The 26,745-nt window shown below is 43.7% G+C and overlaps 1 protein-coding gene across 1 annotated transcript in view; it reads right to left on the bottom strand.

Moving 5' to 3' along the window:
* MEI1 (meiotic double-stranded break formation protein 1) overlaps positions 1 to 26,745 on the bottom strand; it is a 67,828-nt gene that overhangs the window by 31,746 nt on the left and 9,337 nt on the right. The window contains exons 7-19 of the mRNA XM_068561251.1: positions 26,161 to 26,291; positions 25,206 to 25,320; positions 24,268 to 24,384; positions 23,181 to 23,280; positions 22,919 to 23,053; positions 18,515 to 18,629; positions 17,558 to 17,649; positions 16,618 to 16,759; positions 14,911 to 15,022; positions 11,313 to 11,373; positions 9,891 to 9,988; positions 7,155 to 7,323; positions 1,808 to 1,955 (exon numbers count right to left, since the gene is read on the bottom strand). Coding sequence (XP_068417352.1) covers positions 1,808 to 1,955; positions 7,155 to 7,323; positions 9,891 to 9,988; positions 11,313 to 11,373; positions 14,911 to 15,022; positions 16,618 to 16,759; positions 17,558 to 17,649; positions 18,515 to 18,629; positions 22,919 to 23,053; positions 23,181 to 23,280; positions 24,268 to 24,384; positions 25,206 to 25,320; positions 26,161 to 26,291 — 1,535 coding nt within the window. The remainder of the gene's footprint in view (positions 1 to 1,807; positions 1,956 to 7,154; positions 7,324 to 9,890; positions 9,989 to 11,312; positions 11,374 to 14,910; positions 15,023 to 16,617; positions 16,760 to 17,557; positions 17,650 to 18,514; positions 18,630 to 22,918; positions 23,054 to 23,180; positions 23,281 to 24,267; positions 24,385 to 25,205; positions 25,321 to 26,160; positions 26,292 to 26,745) is intronic.

Below are 26,745 nucleotides of genomic sequence, written 5' to 3'. Positions count from 1 at the left end.
TATTCTAGATGCCAAGTAAAAGCAGTGTTTCAAAGAAAAGAGATGTTGTTGATAGGTCAAGTAAGATGATGACTAAAATACTGACTATTGGCTTTAGCCATGTATCTGTTATTGGTGACTTTGACAAGTGCATTGTCACGGATATGGTAAGAGTGAAAGCCTAACTGGGTAGGATCAAGACAGGATGGGAGAGCAGGAACGCCTGAAGCATCTTGTGATACTAGAAAACTCAAACTCAGGCTTCCCTGGTGGTGCAGTGGTTAAGAATCCGCCTGCCAATGCAGGGGACACGGGTTCAAGCCCTGGTCTGGGAAGATTCCACATGCCGTGGAGCAACTAAGCCTGTGCACCACAACTACTGAGCCTGCACTCCAGAGCCCACGTGCCACAACTACTGAAGCCAGCGCACCTAGAGGCCATGCTCGGCAACAAGAGAAGCACCGCAACGAGAAGCCCGCACACCGCAAGGAAGAGTAGCCCCCGCTCGCCGCAACTAGAGAAAGTCCGCGTGCAGCAGCCAACAATAAAAATAATAAATAAATAAATTTATTTAAAAAAAAAGAAAATAAAACTCAAACTCTGTCAAAGATTACTAAGGTTGTGTCAAAAGGACTTAGGAGCAACCTTGAATAGGCTCCCACTGGCCAAAGATAGGACGATTTGATCCTCAAAAGGATAATATAGTGGATTGAAACCATCAAATATTTTTAAATCGATGAGTTCATCATGATACTAAAAAAATCTCTTTGGTCACTTTTAGAGAGTGCTAGGCAACCAACTCATTTTTTTTGAAAACTGGTAATTAAAGGGAAAGAATCAAACATTCACCCTATGCTTCCTATACAATCTACCATTCAGAGTAACTGAATAGTTGGTGAGAGAAGTTTCTTTTTATACAAATAGTCCAGTTAATAAACAAAGAGAGAATGACAGAATTAGGATATGATATTTTGCAATCCCTAATGAATTAAAGGATCTAGGGAATGATCACCAACGTCTGCTAATACCACAAAAAGAGAGACAATGGGACATTATATACCTACATCTGTCTTACTTGAGAACACTTGCACTTCTACTATACCTTCCTGATTCCATTCAAATTAAACCAGGTCTGCTCATGTCACATTTGCCCCAATAGTAATTTTAAAAAAGGCAAAATTAATAGTCACTGAAGGAAGAGAATCCTTAATTTGAGGTTGAAGAGTCCACATCTAAGGAATAAAAGCAATTTTCAGTGGAAAAGGTGAGAGATCCAGCGATGAATCAGACATAGTCCTCCACCCCTGAGAGTTTATAAAGAAGCTAGAGAGAGAAAACTTGTACCATATAACCACCTTCAAAGCAATCCAAGACCAGCCTGGTTAACAATGATCTGGGTGCCGGCAACACACTTTGCTCGATAAACTGTTACCTGGAGACACCTCACACCTCTTTCCTCCTGCATAAACCAGAGGTGGTACTAAGAAAAGAGCCTTGGGAGTTGGTCAAGTCTGAGCTGGAGTCCTGGTTATGCCATCAATTAACTGTGTGACCTAGCAAAAGTTATCAATACTTTAACCTAAGTCTTGATTTTCTTATCTATGAAATGGAAATAATAATCTCTGCCTCCCAGTACTGTTGAGAGAATTGGCTAAGTTACAAGGACTATGTATATATCAGCACTCTATCTTCCCCCACTCCCCCAACACACACTCTCTCTCTCTGCCACCCACCTTCTCTATATATACATCATCATAGTCTCCCAAGGAACCGTGATGTAAAGAGGTGCAGGAGGAGGAAGAAAAGCCCCAGGCACTTTGGTCCATACCTCATCTAGCGCACCGTCTTTGTCCTGGCAGATTGCAAGTAGATAGATGGAAGCTCTGAAGACCACCAGTGGAGGGCGTTCACCCTGGTCCTGCAGAGACAGGAGGAAGCTTCGCACAGCCATGAATAACTCCGCCTCTGAGACAAACCTGTCAACCAAGGAGAGTCTGAGTGAAAAAGGGAGAGATGGCTGTCCTGCCCTGCCACATCCTCCCTCAGCCACTGTCCTTCTGTCCCAGCATGTCCACAATCTAATGACACCTTGCACAAAGAGTGTGTTGTATATACTTAACAAAGCATCGTCACACATGCATAGCACATAGTTCTATGCTTTGTGCAAGGCTCTATTAGAGGCCAGAGACTCCTCACTCACACCTAGAAGGTAAAGCATCAGGCAGCTGGACCGGCAGTGTTAAAGAGAAGGATGCTGTTTCTGGGGTTCAGGAGGCCCTGCTTTGGGAGCCAGTCCACCCTTCTCGTATTTATCATTAAACATTTGTGTGTTCAATGGGTTACTTTCTGGGGGAGGGAGACGTCTATATTTGTACATGCCAGGGAGATGGCAATGAGGAGGAAACTGACTTCACTATATACCCTTTTATATCTTTTAAATTTTCTACCCTATGTCTCACCTATCAGATTAAAACCCCCCAAAATTAAACATTTTTAAATAGGTAATACTAAATGCAATGCAGTACCCTGGATTGTGTCCTAGAACAGAAAAGGGACAATAGAGGAAAAATGGGTAAAATCTGAATAAAGCTTAGTTAATAGTATTGTACCTTCACATATATCATCAAATGCTTTTCAACAAGGGTGCCAAGACCATTCAGTGGGGAAAGGACAGTCTTTTCAACAAATGGTGCTGGGAAAACCAGATTTCCACATGCAACAGAATGAAGTTAGACTCTTACCTAACCGATATTAAAAAAAATTAACCCCAAATGGATCCACACTTAAGACCTAAAACTATAAAATTTTTAGAAAAAAACATAAGGCAAAACTTTCTTGACATTGACTCTTGCAATGAATTCTTGGCTATGACACCAACGGCATAGGCAATAAAAGAAAAAATAAACAAACTGGACTTTATGAGTTTTAAAATTTTGTGCATCAAAAGACACTATCAACAGAGTAAAAAGGCAACCCACAGAATGGGAGAAATTATTTGCAAATCATATATCTAATAAGGAATTAATATCCAGAATACATAGAGAACTCCTAAAACTCAATAACAAAAAAGTTCAAACAATCTGATTAAAAAATGGGCAAAAGATTTGAATAGACATTTCTCCAAAGAAGATATACAAATGGCCAATAAGCACATGAAAAGATGCTCAACATCACTTATCATTAGGGAAACACGAATCAAAACTATGAGATAACAACCTCACATCCATTAGGATGGCTACTATCAAAACAAAAACAAAAACAAAAATAAGTATTGGAGAGGATGTGGAGAAATTGGAACCCTTGTGCACTGTTGGTGGGACTGTAAAATGGTATAGCCACTGTGGAAAACAGTATGACATCGCCTCAAAAAATTAAAAATAGAACGACCAGATGATCTAGCAATTCCATTTCTGGGTATATACTCAAAATAATCGAAAGCAGGGACTCAGGGAGATATTTGTATACCTATGTTCACAGCAGCATTATTGACAATAGATAAAAAAAGGAAGCAACCCAAGTGTCTATCGACAGATGAATAGATAAGCAAAATGTGGTATATACATACACAATGGAATATTACTCGGTGCAAAAAAGGAGGGAAATTATGACATATGCTACAGCTTGGATGAACCTTACATTATGCTAAGTGAAATAAGCCAGTCACAAAAAGACAAATACCGTATGATTCCACTATAATTAGTACTTAGCATAGTCAAAATCATAGGAACAGAGAGTAAAATGGTGGTTGCAGGGGTTGGGGGCAGGGGGGAATGGACTTACTGTTTAATGGGTATAGAGTCTCAGTTTTGCAAGATGAAAAGAGTGCTGGAGATGGATGGTGGTAATGGTAGCACAACATTATGAATGTATTTAATACTACTGAACTGTACAGTAAAAATAGTTAAGATGGTAAATTTTATGTGTGTGTATTTTACAATTTAAAAAATTGGAAAAAATAGTAATGTGCCAATGTTACTGTCTTAGTTTGATAAATGTACCACAGTTATGTATTAGGAGAAAATGGGTGAAGAGTATAAGGGAACTCTGTATTCCCTGTAACTTTTCTGTAAATCTAAAATTACTCCAAAATAAAATGTTTATTTAAAAACTAAAAAGAAAATGGATAACAGCCATAATATAAATATTATGCTACCAAAAGAATAAGGTAGACCTATTAATACATGTAGCAGCATGGAAAGATGTCCAAGATACATTGTTAAGTTAAAAAGCAAGTTGAAGACCTTGTATTATATCCCATTCTGTATATTAAAAAAAAAAAAAGTATATTTGTGTGGTTTTTTGTTTTTTGTTTTGTTTTGTTTTGATTTTTGGCTGTGTTGGGTCTTCGTTGCTTTCTCTAGCTGTGGCGAGCGGGGGCTACTCTTCGTTGCCGTGTGCGGGCTTTTCATTGCAGTGGCTTCTCTTGTTGCGGAGCACGGGCTCTAGGCGTGTGGGCTTCAGTAGTTGTGGCGCTCAGGCTCAGTAGTTGTGGCTCGCAGGCTCTAGAGCGCAGGCTCGGTAGCTGTGGTGCACGGGCTTGGTTGCTCCGCGGCACGTGGGATCTTCCCGGACCGGGGCTTGAACCTGCATCCCCCACCCTGGCAGGTGGATTCTTAACCACTGCGCCACCGGGGAAGCCCCTATATTTGTGTTAACACACAGAAGAGTTCATGGAGGGTACCTAATAGTAGTTAACTCTGGCAGGTGTATGGGGAAGTATTTTAACGTTATGGCCAATCATTTTTATTGAGTTTTTACAATAAGCACAAGGGGGTTTTTTTGTTTTTTAATTAATTTATTTATTTATTTATTTTTGGCTGTGTTGGGTCTTCGTCTCTGTGCAAGGGCTTTCCCCAGCTGCGGCAAGCGGGGGCCACCCCTCACTGCGGTGCGTGGGCCTCTCACTATCGCAGCCTCTCCTGCTGCGGAGCACAGGCTCCAGACGAGCAGGCTCAGCGGTTGTGGCTCATGGGCCCAGTCGCTCCGCGGCATGTGGGATCCTCCCAGACCAGGGCTCGAACCCGTTTCCCCTGCATTGGCAGGCAGACTCTCAACCACTGCGCCACCAGGGAAGCCCCAAGCACGAGTTTTAAAATAAGAAAAAAACTTTTTTATATATATTAATTAATTTATTTATTTATTTTTGGCTGTGTTGGGTCTTCGTTGCCGTGCACAGCCTTTCTCTAGTCATGGAGAGTGGGGACTACTCTTCGCCGCGGTGAGTGGGCTTCTCATTGTGGTGGCTTCTCTTGTTGTGGAGCAGGGGCTCTAGGTGTGCGGGTTTCAGTAGTTGAGGTGCGCAGACTCAGTAGTTGTGGTGCGCAGACTCAGTAGTTGTGGCGCATGGGTTTAGTTGCTCCGCGGCATGTGGGATCTTCCCGGACCAGGGCTCAAACCCACGTCCCCTGCATTGGCAGGCAGATTCTTAACCACTGTGCTACCAGGGAAGTCCAGAGAAAAACTTTTAAACTATCACATGGGTCAAGTGATGTTCAATGAGGGTGTCAAAACAATTCAAAGGGGGAAAAATAATCTTTTCAACAAGTGGCGCTGGAACATCTGTATAAGCCACATGCAAAAAAAAAGAAATTGGACACCTACCTCACACCATCATAAAAGTTAACTCAAAATGGATCACAAACCTATATGTAAGAGCTAAAATTGTGAAAGAAAATAACTATAGAAGAAAATAAAGGAGTAAATCTTCATGACTTTGGGTTAGAAAATGGTTTCTTAAAATCAACACCAAAAGCATAAATGACAACAGAAAAAACAGACATATTTCATCCCCACCCAGATTTTTAAAATTAGATTTAATAAAAATTTAAAACTCTGTGCTTCAAAGGATACCATCAAGAAAGTTAAAAGACAACTAAGAGAACGGGAGAAAAAAATTGCAAATCATATATCTTATAAGGGACCTGTATCTAGAACATATAAAGAGCTCTTACAACTCAGTTACAAAAATGGGCCAAAGATCTGAATTTCTCCAAAGAAGGCATAAAAATGCCCAAGAAGCACATGAAAAGATGTTCAAAATCATTAGTCATTAGGGAAATGCTAATCAAAACCACAGTGCAAAAACCACTTCATAACCGCTAGGATGGCTATAATCAAAAAGATGGACAACAGTGTTAACAAGGATATGGAGAAACTGGAACCCTCAAATATTGCTGGTAGGATTACAGCTACTCTGGAAAACAATTTGGAAGTTCCTCAAAACGTTAAACATTGTATTGCCATATGACTCCTCAATTCTACACCTGGTATATACAGAAAAGGAAGAGAAAAGCAAGTACTCAAACAAATACATGTATACACATATTCACAGCATTACTATTCACAATAGCCCAAAGGTGGAAACAGCCCAAATGTCCAGCCACGGATGAAGGAATAAACAAATTGTGGTGTATATATACAACGGTATATTATTCAGCCATAAAAAAAGAATAAAGTACCAATGCATGCTACAAACATTATGCTCACTGGACGAATCTTGAAAACACTATGATAAGTGGAAGAAGCCAGGTGCAAAAGGTCACATACTGTATGATCACATCTATAGGAAATGTTCAGAATAGATAAATCCATAGAGACAGAACACAGAGTGTTGGTTGCCAGGAGCTGAGGAGAAAAAGGAATGGGTAGTGACTGCTTAATGGATAAGAGGTTTTACTTTGGAGTGATGGAAATATTTTGGAACTAGATAGAGATGGTGGTTGCACAACACTGTGAATATATTAAACGCCACTGAATTGTTCACTTTAAAATGGTTAATTTAATTATGTAAATTTTACCTCAATAAATTATTTTTTTAAAAGCTTAACAGAAAATAGTCCTTTGATTTTAAATTTTAATAAATTGTATAGTAATTCTTAAAACCAAAGTAAGCCACTGACATTTTTTTTTGGTGCACGAACAACACCCTCAGGGATATCAAGGAATTCTCATTAGCATTTTAGGCCTCTGTCTCTAGACAGACTACCCACCTGTCTTAACCCCCTCTCCAAAACGTGAGCCCCTGAGGAATATAAGCCATTTCTCACTTATCTCTGTGTCCCCAGTGCCCAGCACCAGGCTTGGAGAGGATGCCTCTGTAAACATTTATTGAACTGAACTTGGCTGAAGATGTAGGTTCCAGAACCAACTGTCAGCCACCAGCTCTGAGCACTGACCTGTCCTCGTGAATGTAGGCCAGGTAGAAGAGGAGCAGGATGCAGTACTGTCTCTGGCGAGTGGCTCCCTCCACATACTGGCGATCCGACAGGAAAGCAAGGCTTTCAGGGCTCCTGCTGCTTATCTGGGGCAGCCCATGCTGCAGAAGCTCAGACACTGCAGAGAGTTCTGGGGAGGGAACAAGCAGGAGAAAAATCACACAAAGGACACAGGAGAGCAGGTAATGAGCACATGAGTGTCTACTACATATAGAGTACTGCACAGGGTAGCAAGGATACACGCCGGATAAAAGGAAATCAGTCTCTTCTTCCTCTCTACCAGGAGAGACTGAAGGTAGCATGTGGAAGGACATGGATACATTGGTTCACTTGACAATGTCCACTGATTGGCTACTCTAGGCCAGGCTGTGAGACATGGGCCCTACCTCCAGTAGCTGGCAGCTGGTGGGAAAAAACAGATAATGAGACAGATAATTACAGGACATGTGATCAGTGCCATGTTCAAGCGTGGAAGAGAGAGTGACTCACGCCACCTGCAACAGGGAGGGCAAGCTCAAAGAGGAGGGAACTGTGGAGGGTGAAGAGAAAACAGGCAGAGAAAGGAGGGAAGAGACTCCCTGAGCCAGGAAGCAAGGAGTTCAGCAGCCTGGAGGCATAAGAGGAAGTTGTGTATAAGGGGCAGCAAGGAGTTCAGTGTGACTGGCCCATCAGTGAATAGATGTGGAGTGCTAGGGATGTGGAACTGTGTGATGTAATTTGTAGCTAGATTGTGAAAGACCTTGAATGATGAGTAGAGAATTTGGATTTTATCCTGAGAGCAGATTCCTAAATTTCTTATGAAACTTCTGTTTCTTAAAAGAAAGAACATTTGAATACCAAAAGAATATGAAAGAAAAGGACCTCAGAGCTTAAATTTTGAATAAAGTCACCTTTATGGAAAATTCACTACATTACCCTTATTTTCCAAATTTCACCATAGACCAGAGAAAACTCCATCACTGTTGGACTATGCCCCACAGCCTGATGTTTGGAGACAATGGTTGAAGGCCAGGGTAGTTTAGATGTTAAGGCTTGATTTTCAGATAGATCCTCTAGCAGTTGGTGAAGACTGGTTGGAGGATGAGAGACTGAAAGCAGGGGTCCAAGTTAGAGGTCAAATGAAAGGGTCCATCCTGCCAGTGCAGTGGGCCTACGGCCAAGTGGAAGGTGAGATGGAGAATGTCCCACTGCGATGTGCTAGCAGAGTCAGGTTAGGTTTCCTAATTCTAAGCTTAGGGCTTTTTCCACCAAAGCACACTATGACCATTGCGATAATAACAAAACTAATATCCTTGAGCCTCGCACATCCATACATAAAAGAAAGAAGCAGTCTGCATGTAAGTAAGGTCGGCTGCTCTTCCTGGTGATCTGAGATATGACAAGATCTCAGGGTCTGAGGGGGCAGACATGTGGGGCCCCTCCTATTCCAACAAGAGAGGGAGCTGCCTGCAGCAGGGACTGGTGCTGGTGAACACTAGAGGCTGTTGTGATGCGGCTGCCACCATGGCAGAAGTCATCATGTCATTCTCTGTGCAGGCCAGACCACACCTGAATAGGAGGCAGAGAGCTGGACACCGAGCAGAGAGGAGTGGCTGGTACAGTGAGAGAACTAGGAGCCAAGCCGTGTTGGAAGGAATGAAAACGCTCACCTGTGCTTTTGTCTCTCTCAGCATAGTCTCTGAGAAAGACAAAGGAAAAAGAGCGGTTTGGGAAGTCGGTAGGGAGAAGACAACATCTTCATAAATGTAAAAAGAGGAAACACAGCCAGCAGCAAATGTCACCCACAAAGAAGGCACGATATTTGTTGAATGAATGAATAAAACAATGATTAAATTGTTTTATGTTATAGCAAGAGGGAGAGGTCTAGGATAGAGGAACTCCTTAGGGCAGAGAACATACCGTAATTATCACTGTATCCGCAGCTGCACTTAGGCCTCCCCTGACATGCTGCAGAAGCTCAACTAATACTCAGCAAAAGGGAAAACCTCCAGCTCTCAGCCCTGCATCTGCCGCTCCCCCTGCCTAGATGGTGCATGGGACTCCTTGACCTCACTCAGACCTCCGCCAACATGCCACCTCCTCACCACCTTATGAAAACCCTATCTAACGTGTACCTCCTCCTTCCATCACCCCCATCCCTTCACCTAGCTTTATTTTTTTCCATAGCACCCATCCACCCCTGACATTATATCTACGTGTTTATTGTCTGCCTCTCCCACTCCATTAGAACAGGACTTTGTATCCCTATTGCCAGCTCCTTGAATAGAGTCTGGCATAGTAGATGCTCAAGAAATATTTCTTGAATGAAGGAACGAAGAAATGAAACAGGCTGTTCAAGATATTTTGAGCAAAGGTCTCTGGAGATAACAGGCAGAGAGCAAGAGGCCTGGTGTGAGGGACGATGCAGAGAAGTTGGTCACGGGGAGGAACTGGACTTGTTGAGCTTTAGGGTCCTTCTCAACCCTTAAGGTCTAAAGGTCCCAGAGGCTTGGATTCCACTGTTTTCTGATTTATTATCTCACCTCCCTAGGAAGCAGCCTACAGTTCCATCATTCCATGATTCCATGGTTCCTCTGGGTAGCTTCAAGCAAAGGTTTCTTATTACTGTACTGACTCACTATCCAGTCAATCAGCAAGGCATCCAGACTCTAAAAGACCACCACAGACCTCAAGAGTGGTCAAACTACAGCATCTTACCTTCTTGGGAAGGTGGTCCTGTCTTCTCTGGAGCTGAGAGGAGGTTGATGCACATGTAGTAGAGGAAACTGGAACACACCTGGTTTAGGGCTGAGTGACTTAGTGGGAGAAGAGGAAGACAGAACAAGAGAGGACATTGCTACTTTGGCTGGGACAGCATTATCCCTGCCGTGTACTGGGGCACCACTGCTTTGTGCCAGAGCCCAATGAAATTCTAACCATGGCCCTGGTAGAGAAGGTCTGGAGGTAGCTGTGAAAAGTAAATATGGAACCTGCTGCCCACAGATGTAACTTAGGCACTTGGCCCATATAGGCATTCACTAAAACTTTCCTGAAAAAAATAAATCAAGGAGGGCTACTAAGCTCCAATTTAATAAAACATATCGGGCTTCCCTGGTGGCGCAGTGGTTAAGAATCCGCCTGCCAATGCAGGGGACACAGGTTTGAGTCCTGGTCCAGGAAGATCGCACATGCCATGGAGCAACTAAGCCCACGCGCCACAACTAGTGAAGCCCACGCACCTAGAGCCCATGCTCCGCAACAAGAGAAGCCACCGCATGAGAAGCCCGCGCACCGTAACGAAGAGTAGCCCCCACTCGCTGCAACTAGAGAAAGCCCGTGCGCAGCAACGAAGACCCAACGCAGCCAAACATAAAATAAATAAATTTATTTAAAAAATAAAATAAAATAAAATAAAACATATAAACAAAAAAGTCCTCCTGGGTCAGGAAAGGGCTGAGGAGTACTAGAAAAAGAGGAAGCTGTTGAATCCAAAATGGGTAGCTGAGGAGAACTACAAACATCTAAAATTGTGACTTTGAATCCAGGTGGATCCCTGTATTCCCTCCTGAATGTTGGTGTTCTATTCGGAGATATGGAAGGAGAGCTAGACACTGCACTGAGGTCACCTTGAGGACTGCAGGCAGTAACAAGTGGAATCTGCTGAGTAAATGCAGAGACAGGTGGCAAATCAAAAATGGGAAGGCATGGAAGGCTGTTCTAGAAACCTAAAGAGACAGACTGAGGCAGCAACCTCTCTACTTTGAACAAGAGAGTCTCTCCTCTGGAATTGCTGGGCTGGCAGCAACTAGAACATGACTCTCTCTTGATGGACACAGCATCGATTACCCTGTGAGGGCCTTGGTTTCCTTGTTTGTAAAATGAGGGGTTAGACAAATGATCTCTAAGAGCCCTTCCAGTTTTGATGTTACAGGTGCCCATCCAAGTATCACATGGAATGAAAGTCTCATCAGAACCAGACAAGTAAAAGCTACAGAAGCCCATCCAGCTCGTACCATCAGCTTCTGAGCAATTCCCACACTGTGTCAATCCCCCCCAAGGTCCTATGACTAAACCACACCAATCAGAAATTTCCACTTGTCCAGTCAAGAAGGACACTTGTCCCCTTGGGACCATACATACCTCAGGCCGCTGCAGAACCTGGCCTTCAGTTCCAGGGTCAGCTTTATGAAGGATGAGGCAGCTTGGGAGAATTGAGAAGAAAGCAGAGAGCAATTTAAACTAGACTTGTTACAGAAACTCCCAAGTCTGGGTGGTACTAGTTCTGGAGTCACACAGACCCGGGTTTGAAATGTGCTCCATCACTATCTAGAAATGTGACTCTGGAACACTTATTTAACTTCTCTGAGACTCAGTTTTGATATCTATACCTCGAAGGTTGTTGTGAAACTAAGTAAAATAAATGAATATAGAAGATCTAACAAATACTTAGCTCAGAGTAGGTACTGAATAAAAGTCCATCTTCCTTTCTGATGAACAGTCTGCATTAGCCGGTGACCCTGGCCCAGGTCCCTGCACTGCCTGACTCTCCTAGTCTCCCCGCTCCCACCCCGCCCTGCCATGCAGCTCTCTGTCAAAACTGACCTCTGTCCTGTCCATCCTTGGTCCCTGTAAAAGCAGGATTCTTGACAAGAGCTCCCACTACACCAGCTCCAGGGCTGGGGATAATCTTATTCTATCGCAGGGCTTCTGGTAGGGAATTAATCCCTCAGAGTTTCATAGCAACTTTCCAGGACAGCAGTTTAACCCATGGCTCCCTCAGCAGGGGAACGCCCAGTTTGCCTGCTGGAAGGGTTCCTCGTGGTGCAGACTCTCAGGGATCCAGAGTTTCTCCACCCCCGACTTCAGGTCTCTGCCCCATCTTGGCTGGCAGTGCCTGCTTCCCTCTTTTCTCTTGCTGTTTGGGTCCTGACCCTGTTCTACCTGGCTTCAGGCTACATAGATCTCCCTGTAATCACACTTTCTCTACATGCCTTGCTCTGTACCACTGCCCCGCCGGAGATCTACACTTCTGAAGCTGCACCCATTCAGCACCCCAAGACTGGATTCTCTTGGCTCTTCAAGTATGGCAAGCAGAAAGAGCAGATGAAGGGAAGGAAAGGAGTATATGTCAGTTGTCACAATGACTAAGAGGTACACTCATTCAGGAAATCTACATATGTTGTCTCATTTCACTCCCATTATTATCACCATGTTCTAGTTGAGGACATTGCAGATAAGAAAATTAATTTGCCCAATGTCAATAAACAAGGGATGGTTATTGCACAACCCATATGTGCTAATCACAAAGGTCCTACTTTTTCCCCTCTTCCACACAGCCTCCTACCCTCTCCTAGAAGTTCCTCCCACTTCCTACATGGAATAGCTTCCTAAGGGTTTCCTGTACTCTGTTCTTTTCCTAGAGAGAACAAAGATACCTCTGAAAAGCGACAAGGGACCTCTCCAGGATGACCCAGACCATCAATCAGAAACTCCCTCAAAATCCCACATCAAATATACAATAGACAACTGCAAAAGGTATGCCCCTCAACTCCCCAGCCCTGGATCCTGGCCCCTCTCCTTTCCAAGGACCTTGCTCTGCTGAGTACCCCTGGATCTCTCTACTGCTCCTTCGTATACGCTGCTAACAGAATAAGTGTTTCCAGTCTTAGGCGGTAGTAAAATCCTTCCTAACTCCATGTCCCCTTCCAATTACAGCCCCAGTTCTCACCTCCCCCCCTTACACCAAACTTACGGAAAGATATGCCTGTTTTGTCTTTACTGCCTCACCTTGCACTCACTCTTCAACTCATTACAGTCTGGCTTACACCCCAACCACTCACGGCAACTGCTCTGGTCACCAACAGCCTAAATGATGCCAAGTCCAATGTACATTTTTCAGTCCTTGTCTTACTTGACCTCTGGGATGCATCTGACACTCATGACCACTCCCTCATCTACAAAACTCTCTTCACTTGGCTTCCCTAATGTCATCCCCTTCTGGGTTTCTTCCTACCTCTCCAACCATTCCTTACCAGTGGACTTTGGAGTAATCTGTTGCTCCTGACCACTAAATATTATACTTTATTTTGTCTTGGTCCTTTGATCATCTCATTTTACACACTCACCATGAGGAATCTCACCTGCTCCCCACTAGAGACTCAGCCCCACAAGGACAGGGGTCTGTTTTGCTCACTGCTACATCCTCTGCCCTAGGACAGTGCCTTTCATGTAGTAGGTACCCAATAAATGTTTGTTGAATGATTGAAAGGCTGGATGCTGAAAACTTCTATATTTATTGTAAAGAAAAAATGCTGCCTGCTATTCCAATTCTACAAGGATCAAGCCATTAGCCAATGCAGTTGCTCAGCCCACCAACAGTGTGCCCTGAGAGGAAGTCAGGATGGGGAAAAACAGGAAACATTCTGTGCTTTGGATATACTGGCCCCTAGATAGTTAAGATGGCTATCTAAGGAAAAGTTTCAAATGACCCCAGATTCTTGCATCTTCCCATACACAAAAAAAGGCACTAAAATCATTAACTTGAGATGTCCGTTTTTTGTGACTAGCAGTAATCTTTTTATGATTGACTACATGTTTTCCAAGCAAAAAAGTTCATATATATTGTGGCTTCTCGCTTACCTCTTTGGAGCAGTTCCTCAGAGCTATCTGAGAGGCTGTCTCCCGGGCTATAGTCCTCAGCAAGGTCCCCAAATAAAACTTAACTTACAACTCTTACATTGTGCGTTTTTCTTTCAAGTGACACTATATTTAAGACCAGATGTTTCCCATGACCTCAGACATAGTCAATTACCTACCAAAAAGCTCCACTGGGACATCTCACAGGCATCTCAGAGGTACCCTGATCCAAACTGATCACACCCTCTACTGCCTTCCCAAACCAGATCCTCCTCTAGGGAGCCTCCACTCAATAAAAAACACCACCACCCACCTAGACGGCAGCCAGAAGCCAAGGCATTACCCTAAACTATTCCCTCTCCCTCATGCCCTACATCCAATCATTCCACCACAGCCCACCCCCCCACACACACACATACTACCTTAGTTCCTAACACCAACCTGAGTTAATGCAAGAGGCTGAACTTCTTGCCTCCAATCTTGCCTCCCTCTAACTCATGGTCCACACTGTTCCAAGAAGGATCTTTCTGAAACAGCAATCTGAGCCTGTCACTATCCTTCTTTAAGACTCAATGCTCCCAAGATAAAGTCCAAATTCCCAACATGGTCAACAAGGCCCTTCATGACTGAACCCTGGCTACCTCTCCATGGCAGACTTCCCACTGCATGCTATGTGACAGGAATAAAAGAAAAGACAGTAAATGATAATGATAAGGGGCAGGCATAGCATAAAGATTAAGAAAGCAGGCTCTAGAGCCAGATTAGATTCCCTGAGTTTGAATCCTGGGGGAATTCAAATCCTGCGGGAATCTGAGGGAATGTGGAGTATGAGAGTAATTAGCGGAAGGAGGTCTGTTGTGGGCTCTGAACTGGAACCTTCTTCACATTCTCAGAGAAGTATCAATTAATTTGAGAACTGCCTTTAAGGACTTTTGATTGATGGATGATATACCCTTCCACTCAACACTAGGCAGAGTGTGGATGTTGATTCTGAATGAATACATAAGCCTCCCATCCACAGGTTATGCACTCTTTAAGTACCCTGAGCAGCTGCCTAAGGTGCCTGCCTCCCTCCCAACTTCCACACTTGCCTGCTGCCTACCAAGCTTCTTGGAGAATTTCTCCTTCATGTGGGGGACGATGACAAAAAGGCTGTGCAGAACTGAGAGGAAAACCTCCATCAAGGCTGGATGCGTGGCCTGTTCCAAGTACCTCTGCAAAGAACCAAGAGGGAGAGCACAGTCCTCCAGGACTGAGCCTCTGAAGAAGAAAGAACGTCAGCAAAAATTGCATCATCTAGCAATGGGAGACTAAATTCTTTCATTTCAAGGGCACAAAAAACGCTAGGGGACCTGAAGTCACAAGCCTGCATCCAAGGCTTACATCTTCTGCCACTTAATAAATTGTTCAAGATTCGTTACCTCTCCGGGCCTCTACCAAAGAGTAAAACAGAAATAACAAGTCTTACTTCCCAGAAACAAATGATATCTCATGTGTAAAAGGCACTTTCTAAACTGTAATGCAGAGTGACGCTCACGCTTCTAACATATAATAATTTAGTTTACAAAATTCCTTCACGTTTATTTTTCATGTGATCATTGAACAGAATCATGAGGCAGCCTGATATGGTAGACAGAGCTCTGGATTAAGAGTAGAGAAACTTGAGTTCTATTTCAAGCTCTGTACGAAGTCGCTGTGTGCCCTTGGGTCAGTCACCCCCTCCCCTCTCGCTGTTTCAGTTCCCTGTGTGTAAATAGGCAGGGCCTCAGGGACATGGTTCTTACAGATACTTTTCATTTGGTTTTCAAACCAAGTTTTTTTCCGCTAGGAAAGTAATACAAGCGCATTAAAGAAAATGTGTAAAATACAGAAAAGTAGAAAGCAAGAATAATACAATAATTCTATGATCTAGTTCTAGATCTAGCTCTAACGCTTCATAAATCTCAGAGGAAGGCAGAGCAGATGAGGAAGGGTTACTGTTAGTGTGTGCCAATCAGGGCTGCAACCCCTGGCTCCTGAGAGTTACCCACCTGAAGACCCTGGCATGCTGCCTCAGAGGCTTCTTCAAGGAAAAGAGGCTCTCTCCTGTCAGAACCAGAGGATGCTCCCCTGCTGCCACCTACTGTTCCCAGTGGGTATTTTGGAGGTGTCCTTTCCCAACTAACAGTGGCTCCTCACAGGCTCACAGGATGTCCAAACCTCAAAGAGGACGAGACTCACCCAAGATCATCTGCACAGTCAATAGCTCTGGACCCCGCTCTTCCTACTATCTCCATCTCAAGTCAGCTCAAACCCAGGGATCTCTTCAGGTCTCTCACCTGTCATTTTACAGAACTCACATATGTGCTTCTTAGTGAAGCCTAGATCAGACACTGACTGCTACTCTTTGCTAAGCAGAAAAACACATAGGTTCAAACCTCAGCACTGTCATATACTTGCTTTACAACCATAGAAAAATGACAACCTCATCTTTAAATTGCGGGAAATGATAGGACCTATTTCACAGGGTCACTGGGAGGGTTAAATTATGAATATAAAGCATTTATCACTTCATAAACATTACCTATTTATTATTTTATTATTACTGCTTTCTACTTTTTAAGAGGCATCTATTAATCTATTATTTACAACAAAGCACTGTACTGTGATTTTAAAACCAAAGGAAAAGTGGCTGCAAGAACAACACTGCTACGACTCTCAGAAGGTCCAGTTGAGTAGTCGAGTCACTGTCTTGTGCCTCTCAGCCTGGCTTGCTCTCACATTCTTCTCCTCCCCAAGCTTCATGCTGTCCAAGGCTCAGAAAACCCACCATCACCATGGGGATACACAAGGAGTCACAGGCACTGAGAAGAAATTCTGAGAAGGCCTCCAAGGTGTCTTCTTTCTCAGCACTGGGAGCTGTGAATGGATTCTCCTGGGCCGAAGGCTCGTTCTGGAATTCCACAGCCAACCTGAGAAATCAATGTGTGGGTATATCTACAACTACCTATGCAACATAAAGGTTAGAAGCATCCTCCTAGAGGGATACCTGAGCTCAGGGCTCAGGGAAAGTATCCCTAAAAGCAGATCTGGAGAAAATTCCAGAGGCCTCAGTGAGGGAGAACCTGGTCTTTGGTCACCTCTTCAGCTTCGTGCTCCCTACCCTCTCTCCCATAACACATGACTCATCCACCCTACTACATGTATTTCCCTGAACATACCATGCTGTTTGCTGTTTCACATCTCTTTGCCTTTACACATGCTGCTCTCTCTACTTGGAATGCCTTCCCCAGATCTGTGACAATGTAATGAATGCCACACATATAAACAAAACTGTCTCTTCCCCAAGAGACTGAGCTCCTTGTGGGTAGAAGCTAATCTGACTTACCTTTCCACTCCCACTATCTAGCACCAGGCCTGGCACACAGTAGATACAACAAATATTTGTTAATGTGAACTGAATTAATCCAACAAGCATTCAGTGAACACCTATAGCACTAGGTTACTTGGGAAGAGGAACAAAGCTGAGTGAGATACAACCTCATTGCACAGTAACAAAAACTTCGCCAGGAGGGAATCTTTAGAAACCTCCTCCACATACCCATTCCACACCCCACACGCATCCCCAACCTCCATCCCAGCCAGTCCTCTCACTACACAGCAAAGCATCAGAAATCAAGTGTTGCTTCTAGAGCTTCATCCTTTGTCCGATTCCTTTCTACACCCACCCTCCATACTACTACTTCATCAGACCACAGAGGGCCCCTCACCTGCAGGCATTTCTAAATCCCTCCAGAGTGCTCAGGAGGAACCTTCCTCTTTGAAGAATGGCCTTCTCTGAATCTCTACTGGAGGCATGGCCCTGAGGTGAGAAGGAAAGAGGGTAACCTATTGGTCAAGTACCTACTCCGTGTTCTGGTCTTTGCTTAGAGGACTACAGACTTCTTCCTCTCACACTGGAGTCTGGCATTCCCATACACCTAACACTTTCCAGGGGATCTTAGGTACATCCTCACAAATCCAGCCATCTAATAGCTCCTTTAAAAAAGGTAGAAGAGGAAACCTTAACCACTTGTCTCCCTGTGAAGCACAGGACTGGTTCTTGTTCTATTATTTGCAGAAAACTGTCACAGGCTAGTGGACAATAGCCTAACTGGCTATAATGCCCATATTATTGCTCCAAAACACACAAAAATCCCCACCGCATCAGGCATGAAGAGCTTAGTTTCCAAAGTTAATCCTGAAAGACATAATCAGCACTCACGTTAATAGTATTTCTTCTGATATTTTAAGTCCATGGACCATTAAAAGCCAACAATTATGACACACTGCACATTGGTCAGATTCTTTCTAAGATTATAGCGAATCCAGCCTTAAATAATTTTGTGAGCATGTTTACCATACCTGCTTGGATGATATAAAAGACAAAGTGTGTAGGAGGCTTGGGTACAAACACCCTGGGATTTACTATCCAAACTCAGGTCCTTGCTAGTTTTGGACCTGAGAGAAAAACTATTTAACCCCTGCAACTTCAGTGTCATAATGAGGATAACAATTATTAAGCCCCACAGTTCTGCAGTTAGGAAAAAAAATAACATCTCACTGTAGGTGTGTGTGCATGAGAAAAACCTATAAAGTGGCATATAAAGGTAATGCAATGTACTAATTATCTTCCAAAAACACATTACAGCATGATCTCCAGAAGAAGCAGGCTGCAGTGCACTGACCAGGGGCCTCCAGTTCAGCGGGGTCTGGGAAGAATCTGCACACCGGCTCAGCATGGCTTTGAGCAAGGCCTGTAGCTCCTTGTACAGCACAGGTAGAGCACTCTGATGGTCCTTCCTGCACCCAGAGAGACAAAGGTAGGCCTATGGTGAGGTAAGGGTACTCCAAGGTACCCTCAGGTTCTCAGGCAATGGGGGACAGGTGGTAGATCAGAACACGGGTCCAGGATCTGATATGATAAAAACCCTTGCTCCAACACTTATCTGCTGCATGACTTCGTGCACATTCTTCATCCTCTCTAGCCCTCAGTTTCCTCATCTAGTCAATGAAAGTTAATAGTACTCTCCTCATAGAATTATTCTAAGGATCAAATTGGATAATGTATGCTAAGCACTCAGCACGATGTTTGCTAGATAGTAAGTCCTTATAAATGACAGCTAAGACTATTATTATTGTTATTAAAGATACAGAAGCTTTTCTCACTGAGAAGGGCCTCCCAGTTAAAAAAGTACTATCTAGAACAGAAGGTGGTCACTGTTCTCAAATAAGTGATAAGCTATCTTGGGGACGAGAGATCAAATTTGCTTTCTGTTTCCTTGATGAGGAAAATCAGGATCAATAGGTAAACGTTATCAAGGACCCAGATCTTATTTAAGGAATATAAGGAAGAACTTTCTAAGAGTCAAAACTCTATAAAGGGGGCTTCCCTGGTGGCACAGTGGTTAAGAATTCGCCTGCCAATGCAGGGGACACGGGTTCGAGCCCTGGTCCGGGAAGATCCCACATGCCGCGGAGCAACTAAGCCTGTGCGCCACAACTAGTGAGCCTGTGCTCTAGAGCCTGCGAGCCACAACTACTGAAGCCCGCACTCCTAGAGCCTGTGCTCCACAACAAGAGAAGCCACCGCAATGAGAAGCCCGCGCACTGCAACGAAGAGTAACCCCCACTTGTCGCAACTAGAGAAAGCCCACGCACAGCAACAAAGACCCAACGCAGCCAAAAATAAATAAAATAAATTTTTAAAAAAGAAGAATGGGGCTTCCCTGGTGGCGCAGTGGTTGAGAATCCGCCTGCCAATGCAGGGGACACGGGTTCGAGCCCTGGTCTGGGAAGATCCCACATGCCGCGGAGCAACTGGGCCCGTGAGCCACAACTACTGAACCTGCGCGTCTGGAGCCTGTGCTCTGCAACAAGAGAGGCCGCGATAACGAGAGGCCCGCGCACTGCGATGAAGAGTGGCCCCCGCTTGCCACAACTAGAGAAAGCCCTCGCACAGAAACGAAGACCCAACACAGCCATAAATAAATAAATAAATAAATAAATAAATAAATAAATAATAAAATTTAAAAAAAAAAAAGAAGAATGAAATAATGCCATTTGTAGCAGCATGGGTAGACCTGGAGATTATCATACTAAGTGAAGTAAGTCAGACAGAGAAAAACAAATATCATATGATATCGCTTATATGTGGAATCTAAAAAAAAAATGATACAAATGAACTTATTTACAAAACAGAAAAACAGACTCACAGAGAACAATCTTATGGTTACCAGGGGGAAGGGTGGGGGGAGGGATAGATTGGGAATTTGGGATTGACATGTGAACACTGAGAGCAATCTGCTGGGCCTTCTAACAGGCACTCCGTTAATTGTATATAATGAAGGCTTGATTTCCCCTTTCCCTCTTCATTTCTGGAAGCTCTAACTTTCTATCCTACATTGGTTGTCAAGCCCTGGTTCTGCCATCTTTAAATTCTTTCAACAGTTCTCACTCTTCATTCCTCCTTCTGGTTGTGCTTCCCAGAGATCCTCTGAACCACTCCACCTCAGAGGGACCACCTCAGTAAAAATTCTGAAAAATTAAAGTCAAAAGTAAAATTATCCCGCGATGAAGAGTGGCCCCCGCTTGCCACAACTAGAGAAAGCCCTCGCACAGAAACGAAGACCCAACACAGCCAAAAATAAATAATTAAATAATAAAGAAGTATTAAAAAAAAAACAAACTTTAAAAAAAAAAAAAAAAAGTAAAATTATCTAAGGATTAATAACCAGCCCCCTCTCCACAGCTCTCCACAATTCTGACCCAACCAGCTTTCTGGCTTCTTCATGTACTACTCCCCTTCACACAACCTGCTGGCCAGACTGGCTACCATACCCTCAGTAATCCCTAAATTGTCCTACCTACATGTTTTGGCCAACCCGGTCCTTCCACAAATCTAGATCTCTCTCATCCCTCAGAGCACAGCTCAAATACTACCTCCTGCCTGAAAGGTGCTAAAGGGGCTACCAGTCCCCCATAACACTGACCTCCTGGGAGATTTCCAGCTCTGCATGGGAACTTCTGACTGACTCTGGCTCTTACTCTATGCCTTTGTTACCCTGTTGGTTTACTCATCTCACCCTTGTTGGGATTCATGCCCCAGATTTAGAGATTCAAATCCAGGAAAGGACAAAAGGGGAAAAGAGACAAACTGATGCCATTATAATGTAAATGCTATTCTTTTCTTCAATTTTTAGAAGCAACCTAGAGTCAAGTGACAAAGACTTAAATATAGTTACAGAAGAGACTATAAATGTTAACAAACTTTACAATATAAAGTTAAAGGTATAGGGACTTCCCTGGTGGCGCAGTGGTTAAGAATCCACCTGCCAATGCAGGGGACACGGGGTTCGAGCCCTGGTCCGGGAAGATCCCACGTGCCGCAGAGCAACTAAGCCCGTGCACCACAACTACTGAGCCTGCGCTCTAGAGCCCGCAAGCCACAACTACTGAGTCCATGTGCCACAACTACTGAGCCCACATGCCACAACCACTGAAGCCCACGCACCTAAAGCCCATGCTCTGCAACAAGAGAAACCACCGCCACGAGAAGCCTGCGCACTGCAACTAGAGAAAGCCCGTGCGCAGCAACGAAGACCCAACGCAGCCAAAAATAAATAAATAAATTTATAAAATTTAAAAAACTTATAAAATAAAATAAAGTCCCCAGTGGACATTTCACTCCCCAGATCGTCCTTTTAAAATAAATAAATAAATAAAATTAAAGGTACAGCTGACATTGAGAAGTAGACGGTAAGGAGGAGAAGGCAAAGAAAGAGCTGGGGTGCTAATATACTCAGCTAACCAAGTAGGGCGTCAAGAGATACTGCTTCAAGTTGAGGGAACAAGAAACACAAGTTTTAAGTATATTATTTAAAAGTTTGAAAACATAACATAAATTAACATAAAACAGTAACTAGCAAAAATGCCAAGGAAGTGTAGAGAAGACAAAATAATGTGACCTAAGTCTTGTTTTTCTTATTGGCAAGTCAGTGAATAATGTTCTAAATTGACAATAAAGAAATAGCATTACAAGCATATTGTTTAGATTTAGGGAGATAAATCACCAGAACTAAAACCAAAATGAGTTAAAATTAGTCTCCTTTAGGAAGTGGGGACAGGGGGCTGTTCCTTTTCATTATAAACCTTGTGCGTATTTTATTTTTTATCGCTTAAATATATTATTTTGTTAGATTTTTAAAAGGGAGGATGTGGAAACAAAGTAAAATTTTCTATATAAATAAATATGGGTTTCCTCCATTAGTTTTTTCAAGATATCAAGCATCTTACTAAGGAATGATTTCCCATCATGACCCTAGGATCGCTTAGTCTCACCATCCATTTTAACATCATTCATATACTGAGTATCTATTAGGAGTGAGGCATACAGCAGTGAAAAAAATGATATGGTCCCTTATCTCTTGGAGATTATCTTATATAGTGGAGGAGACACAGAACAAATGAATAAATAAGAACTGTCAAGTGTCTGGTAGGTGCTGTAATAGCCAAATGGGTCAGTTAGGGAAGGACACTCTGAATGAGACCTGAATGATGGGAAGAGGCCAGTCATGCAAAGATTTAAGGGAAGAGTATTTTAGGCAGAAGGAAAAATTAGTAGAAAGGAAGTGGGGGCAAGGTCTGGACTAAAACAAATGACTGAGTTTTAAAAAGTTCCATCCACAAAATAAATACAGAATAAAATCCTATTTAAAAAAACATGCAGAGAATTGGAAAGAACTCTTCCAAATTAAAAATATGAAAGCAGAAATAAAACACTCAATAGTAGGGTTGAAGATAAAGTCAAGAAAATCTCCTGGAAACTACTACATAATGACAAAAAGATAAAAAACTGTCAGACAAAGAAAAGAAAGAAACAAAACAAAGAAAATCAGGTGACCAATCCAGGATGCCCAACATCCAAATGGCAGTCCCAGGAAGACAGAACAGAGTAAGTAGAGCAGCGGAAGAAATAATTCAATGAAATTTCCCTGACCTAAAGGACAAGTATCCCCTGGAAGCTGCTCTGGCCTTGACAGGCCCTCGGGTACATGCAGGGGTGGAAAGTTCAGCCTGTCTGGGTCTCTCACCTCAGAAAGGCAGAAATGGCCTTCACTGCCTCAGCAGCCACCTCCAGCACAGGGCTGTTCACTGCCTCTTGGAGGGCACGGCCAGCATCTCTGCACATGGCTGAGCTTGTGAACAGCCTGATCTCCTCTGGCTGCCTGAGAAATTGTAAATGAGAAATGAGTGTGTGAACTCCTATCACTGACCCCACCAGGAATAAATACCTCACTTCTTTCCTTCTCCAGTCTGGCCCCTACAGGCCTGATGCTCCACTACTTTGCTCACCGAGTCAGGATCTGAGCAAAGAGCAGCAGGCCCTGCTTGTGCAGCTCGGTGTTGTTCATCCTCAGGATTCCCTGTAGGCTCCTCACCACTGACTCGATCCCTACCACAAAATGACATGGCAGAGGCCAGGGATCAGGGCTTGCTGGTTTCTTTACTGCCTTCCAGGAGAGATGAGAGGCTCTGGACAGCACATATTTGCTAGCAGCCCTCATGGAGCAGTCCTGACAAGTTGAACTGATGGGACGGGACTGTGAGATCTTTGAAGGCAGGCCCTTATCTGATTCATCTCTATCTCCCCAAACCCAGCACAACCCATAGCACGACCCTGGCATTCAAGGTATTTAGTCAATACCTACTGGCTGAGCTTCACCTTCTCTACTACACACACTCCTATTTCTCCTCAAAGAATCAGGTAGGACATCCACTCCTCCAGGAAGCCTTCCCTGGTCCACTCAGGCAGAGCTATGGGCCTCCCCTGAGTTCCTACACGTCTTGTACTTCCCCTCTAGCACAGTCCTAATAAGCTTGTTTATATCTCCCTCCCCTTCCAGAGGACAGGGACCACATTATATGTATCTCTAAATCTCTAGGTCCCAGCCTGGTGCCTGGCATAGAATAAGAACACAGAATATAAAATGAATAACTAAATGTGCCCAGTCTAAAAATCTAGATGTGATATAAAAAGTCCCAGACAAGGAAGGTATCACCAGGAAAGAAGAAGGGACAGTTTCAAAAAACTTTGAAAGGATAAATCAGCAAAACTTTGGGACTAACTAGATGGACAGATATCTGGGGCGCAGGAAAAGACTGAATCCAAGGCTGAGTAAAGTTGCTCTGAAGGTGCAACAGGAATTCATTTAGTGGCCCTTCTCTTGCTAAACGTATATACTGCCAATCAATGAAGAGCAGAACTGTTTGGATATCACTGCTTGCATGTGGAATCTGGTAATGAGTTTGGGCTAATGGAAATGACCAGACCAGCACCCCCCTCCAAGGTGTAGGCCGGCCCCCCGTCACTGCTGTTGCCACCTAACTTAAAAGTGCTGTCCACCTGAGCCAGAGCTAGTACAGGACCCACAATACCAACCGTACACCGTGTGGCACTTGGAAAAGAAGAGTGGCTCTTCTGCCAGAAGTATCAAGCAGTTGTAGCTGGACCAGACAAGCACTTCACTGGAAGAGGAAAGATGCTCAAAGAGGAACTCTGGCCAGGGAGAGAGGGAGAAAACAATCAATGACAACTGTGTAATCATGATCCCTTAACTAATGCTAGGGCCTTGGATTTATTCAGCATCTCACACCTGTCACTTCATCTGTTCACACACCCTCTTGATGAGACATGATCATTCATTCACAGATAAACCTGGAAAATGCCCTCAGACTTATGGTCTAACCTTATCTTTTTAATAGATGGGGAAACTGAGACCTAGAGAGAAACAGTTGGTGGTAGAGGCGGGACTGGAGCTCAGGTCCCCTAATTCTCAGGATGGGTAGCAGCATGATACAGAGAAAAGAGGTTTTAGAGCCAGACAGCCTTGATTTTGTATCCCTTCTCTGCCAATGCCAAGTCTTGTTGATTTAAACCGGTTATTTCCCTTCCCTAGTTCAATTTCCTTATTCATAAAATAGCAAAGATGAGGACCTAAATGTGGCAACATTTGCAATGCACCTCAGGGCATATTTCCTGGCTCATAACAAACCTTCAAGACACATTAGTTCCTTTTGCCTCTCGGGTCCACAGATCTTTCCACCACCCCACACTAGGTGTTTATTCCTAGATGGTCAAATTAGTGACAAAGTTCAGTAACAAACTGCTCAAGGTCATATTTGAAATCTGTAGCAAGAGGATTCAGACTTCATGAGGCCTATTTCCTAGAGTCTGTCATACACAATGAACATGCCACCAACCATCCCTCCAGTATGCGTATCAAAGAACCCCCAACAAGACTGCTGCTGCTGCTACTCAAGGGTCTCCAGTCACAACTCTGGGGTCCTCAGAGGAGAAAGTTAGAAGGGGCCTCCTACCTGGGATGTCAGCATGGATGAAGGCTGGGGCGTGTTTCGCTGGTGAGTGCAGCAGTACTGCAGTTATACAGTGGGCACTGGCCACCTGCAGAGTCTCATCCCTGGAAAGAAGAAGCTGCAGAAACAGGCAGCAAAATGTGTCACAGTCACACCACTAACAGGACCAGAGGGAAGCAGCCTGAATGCCTCAGGGCAGGAGCCTGATTTGTCTCTGAATCCCTCACACACTACAGGTGCCAGGCATAAGGATGGTGCTCAGGGAGAGCAGTTATAGATTATGGAAAGGAGTCTCTGTCAACAGCAGCAGGAGAGAAACAGAACAAAAGAACACAATGGCACTCAAAGAACACTAACATCGTCCCCAAGAAGGGCTCAGGCCTTCACTGACAAAAGTACTTTCACATCCCTCATCTGGTTTTGATGTTTCAACAAGCCTGGGACATAACAAGGGAAGGTTCTACTATGAGCCTTGCTTCAAAGAATGTACAGAAAAGAGTTAACATTGCAGGCCTGAGACTGTTATCCTTAGAAAGTCCTGCCTGCATGGTTGGCCACTCACTCGGTTTGGGAAGTTGAATTTCAGGAGGGTTCCCAACCCTCCAAGAACTGGTAAAAGTGGCTCACTGTGACTAAACTATTTGCACAAGCAATGCAGTTTATGCTGAACCCACTCCTACTTTCTTTCTGGGAATCTAGAATTTTGATATGTGCTAGGCAGAGGGTGCCTCTATAACCAGCCAGCTCCCAATTAAAACCTTGGGCACAGGTTTTAACTTATCCTTTCATGACTGAAAGAAAACCAACTTTGAGACTTCTAATAGCATATTGTTTTGGCCAGTAAGAAAATACTTAGGAAATCCTGGATAGAAGGCGTGGTGGATAAGGAAAAAGGCCCAGGAAGCATTCAGGTTCTCTTGTTATTGAACCCAGAGACCACGAATCACAAGACAACTACCTTTTTGAGCACCAAAGGCAGTGAGGTCTCTCCTGGTGGCCCCTCAACACTCTCAGTACTTTCCACCAGCACAGATTTGTTCATGATCATGGACACAAAGAGGTCATACTTCAGCAGCTGCCTCAGCAAACCTAGAAAACAAAGGGGTTGGGAAGTGAGGCAAGAGGAGCATAGGCACCAGAATACACCCAAGGCAGCTCCTCCGACATCCCCTAGAAACTTCTTCATGTCTCCATAGATATTCCTAAGTATTTTATTCTTTTTAATGCTATTGTAAATGGGACTGTTTTCTTAGTTTCTTTTTCATATTGTTTGTTGCTAGTGTATAGAAACACAAGTGATTTTGTATCCTACAATTTTACTGAATTCATTTATTAAACAGTTTTTAGTGTAGTTTTTAGGGGTTTCTATATATAAGGTAATGTCATCTGAAAACAGAGGCAATTTTACTTCTTCCTTCCTTTACTTCTGCCTCTTATTTCTTTTTCTTGCCTAATTGTTCTGGCTAGGACTTCAAGTACTATGCTGAATAGAATCCCACCTTTTTCTTTGCAATCTCCATGAAAGCACGTACCACAATGGACT

This window comes from Eschrichtius robustus, chromosome 13 (genome assembly GCF_028021215.1).
Source record: "Eschrichtius robustus isolate mEscRob2 chromosome 13, mEscRob2.pri, whole genome shotgun sequence".
Lineage (NCBI taxonomy): Eukaryota > Metazoa > Chordata > Mammalia > Artiodactyla > Eschrichtiidae > Eschrichtius > Eschrichtius robustus.
This window is presented reverse-complemented; position numbering and strand designations above follow the sequence as displayed.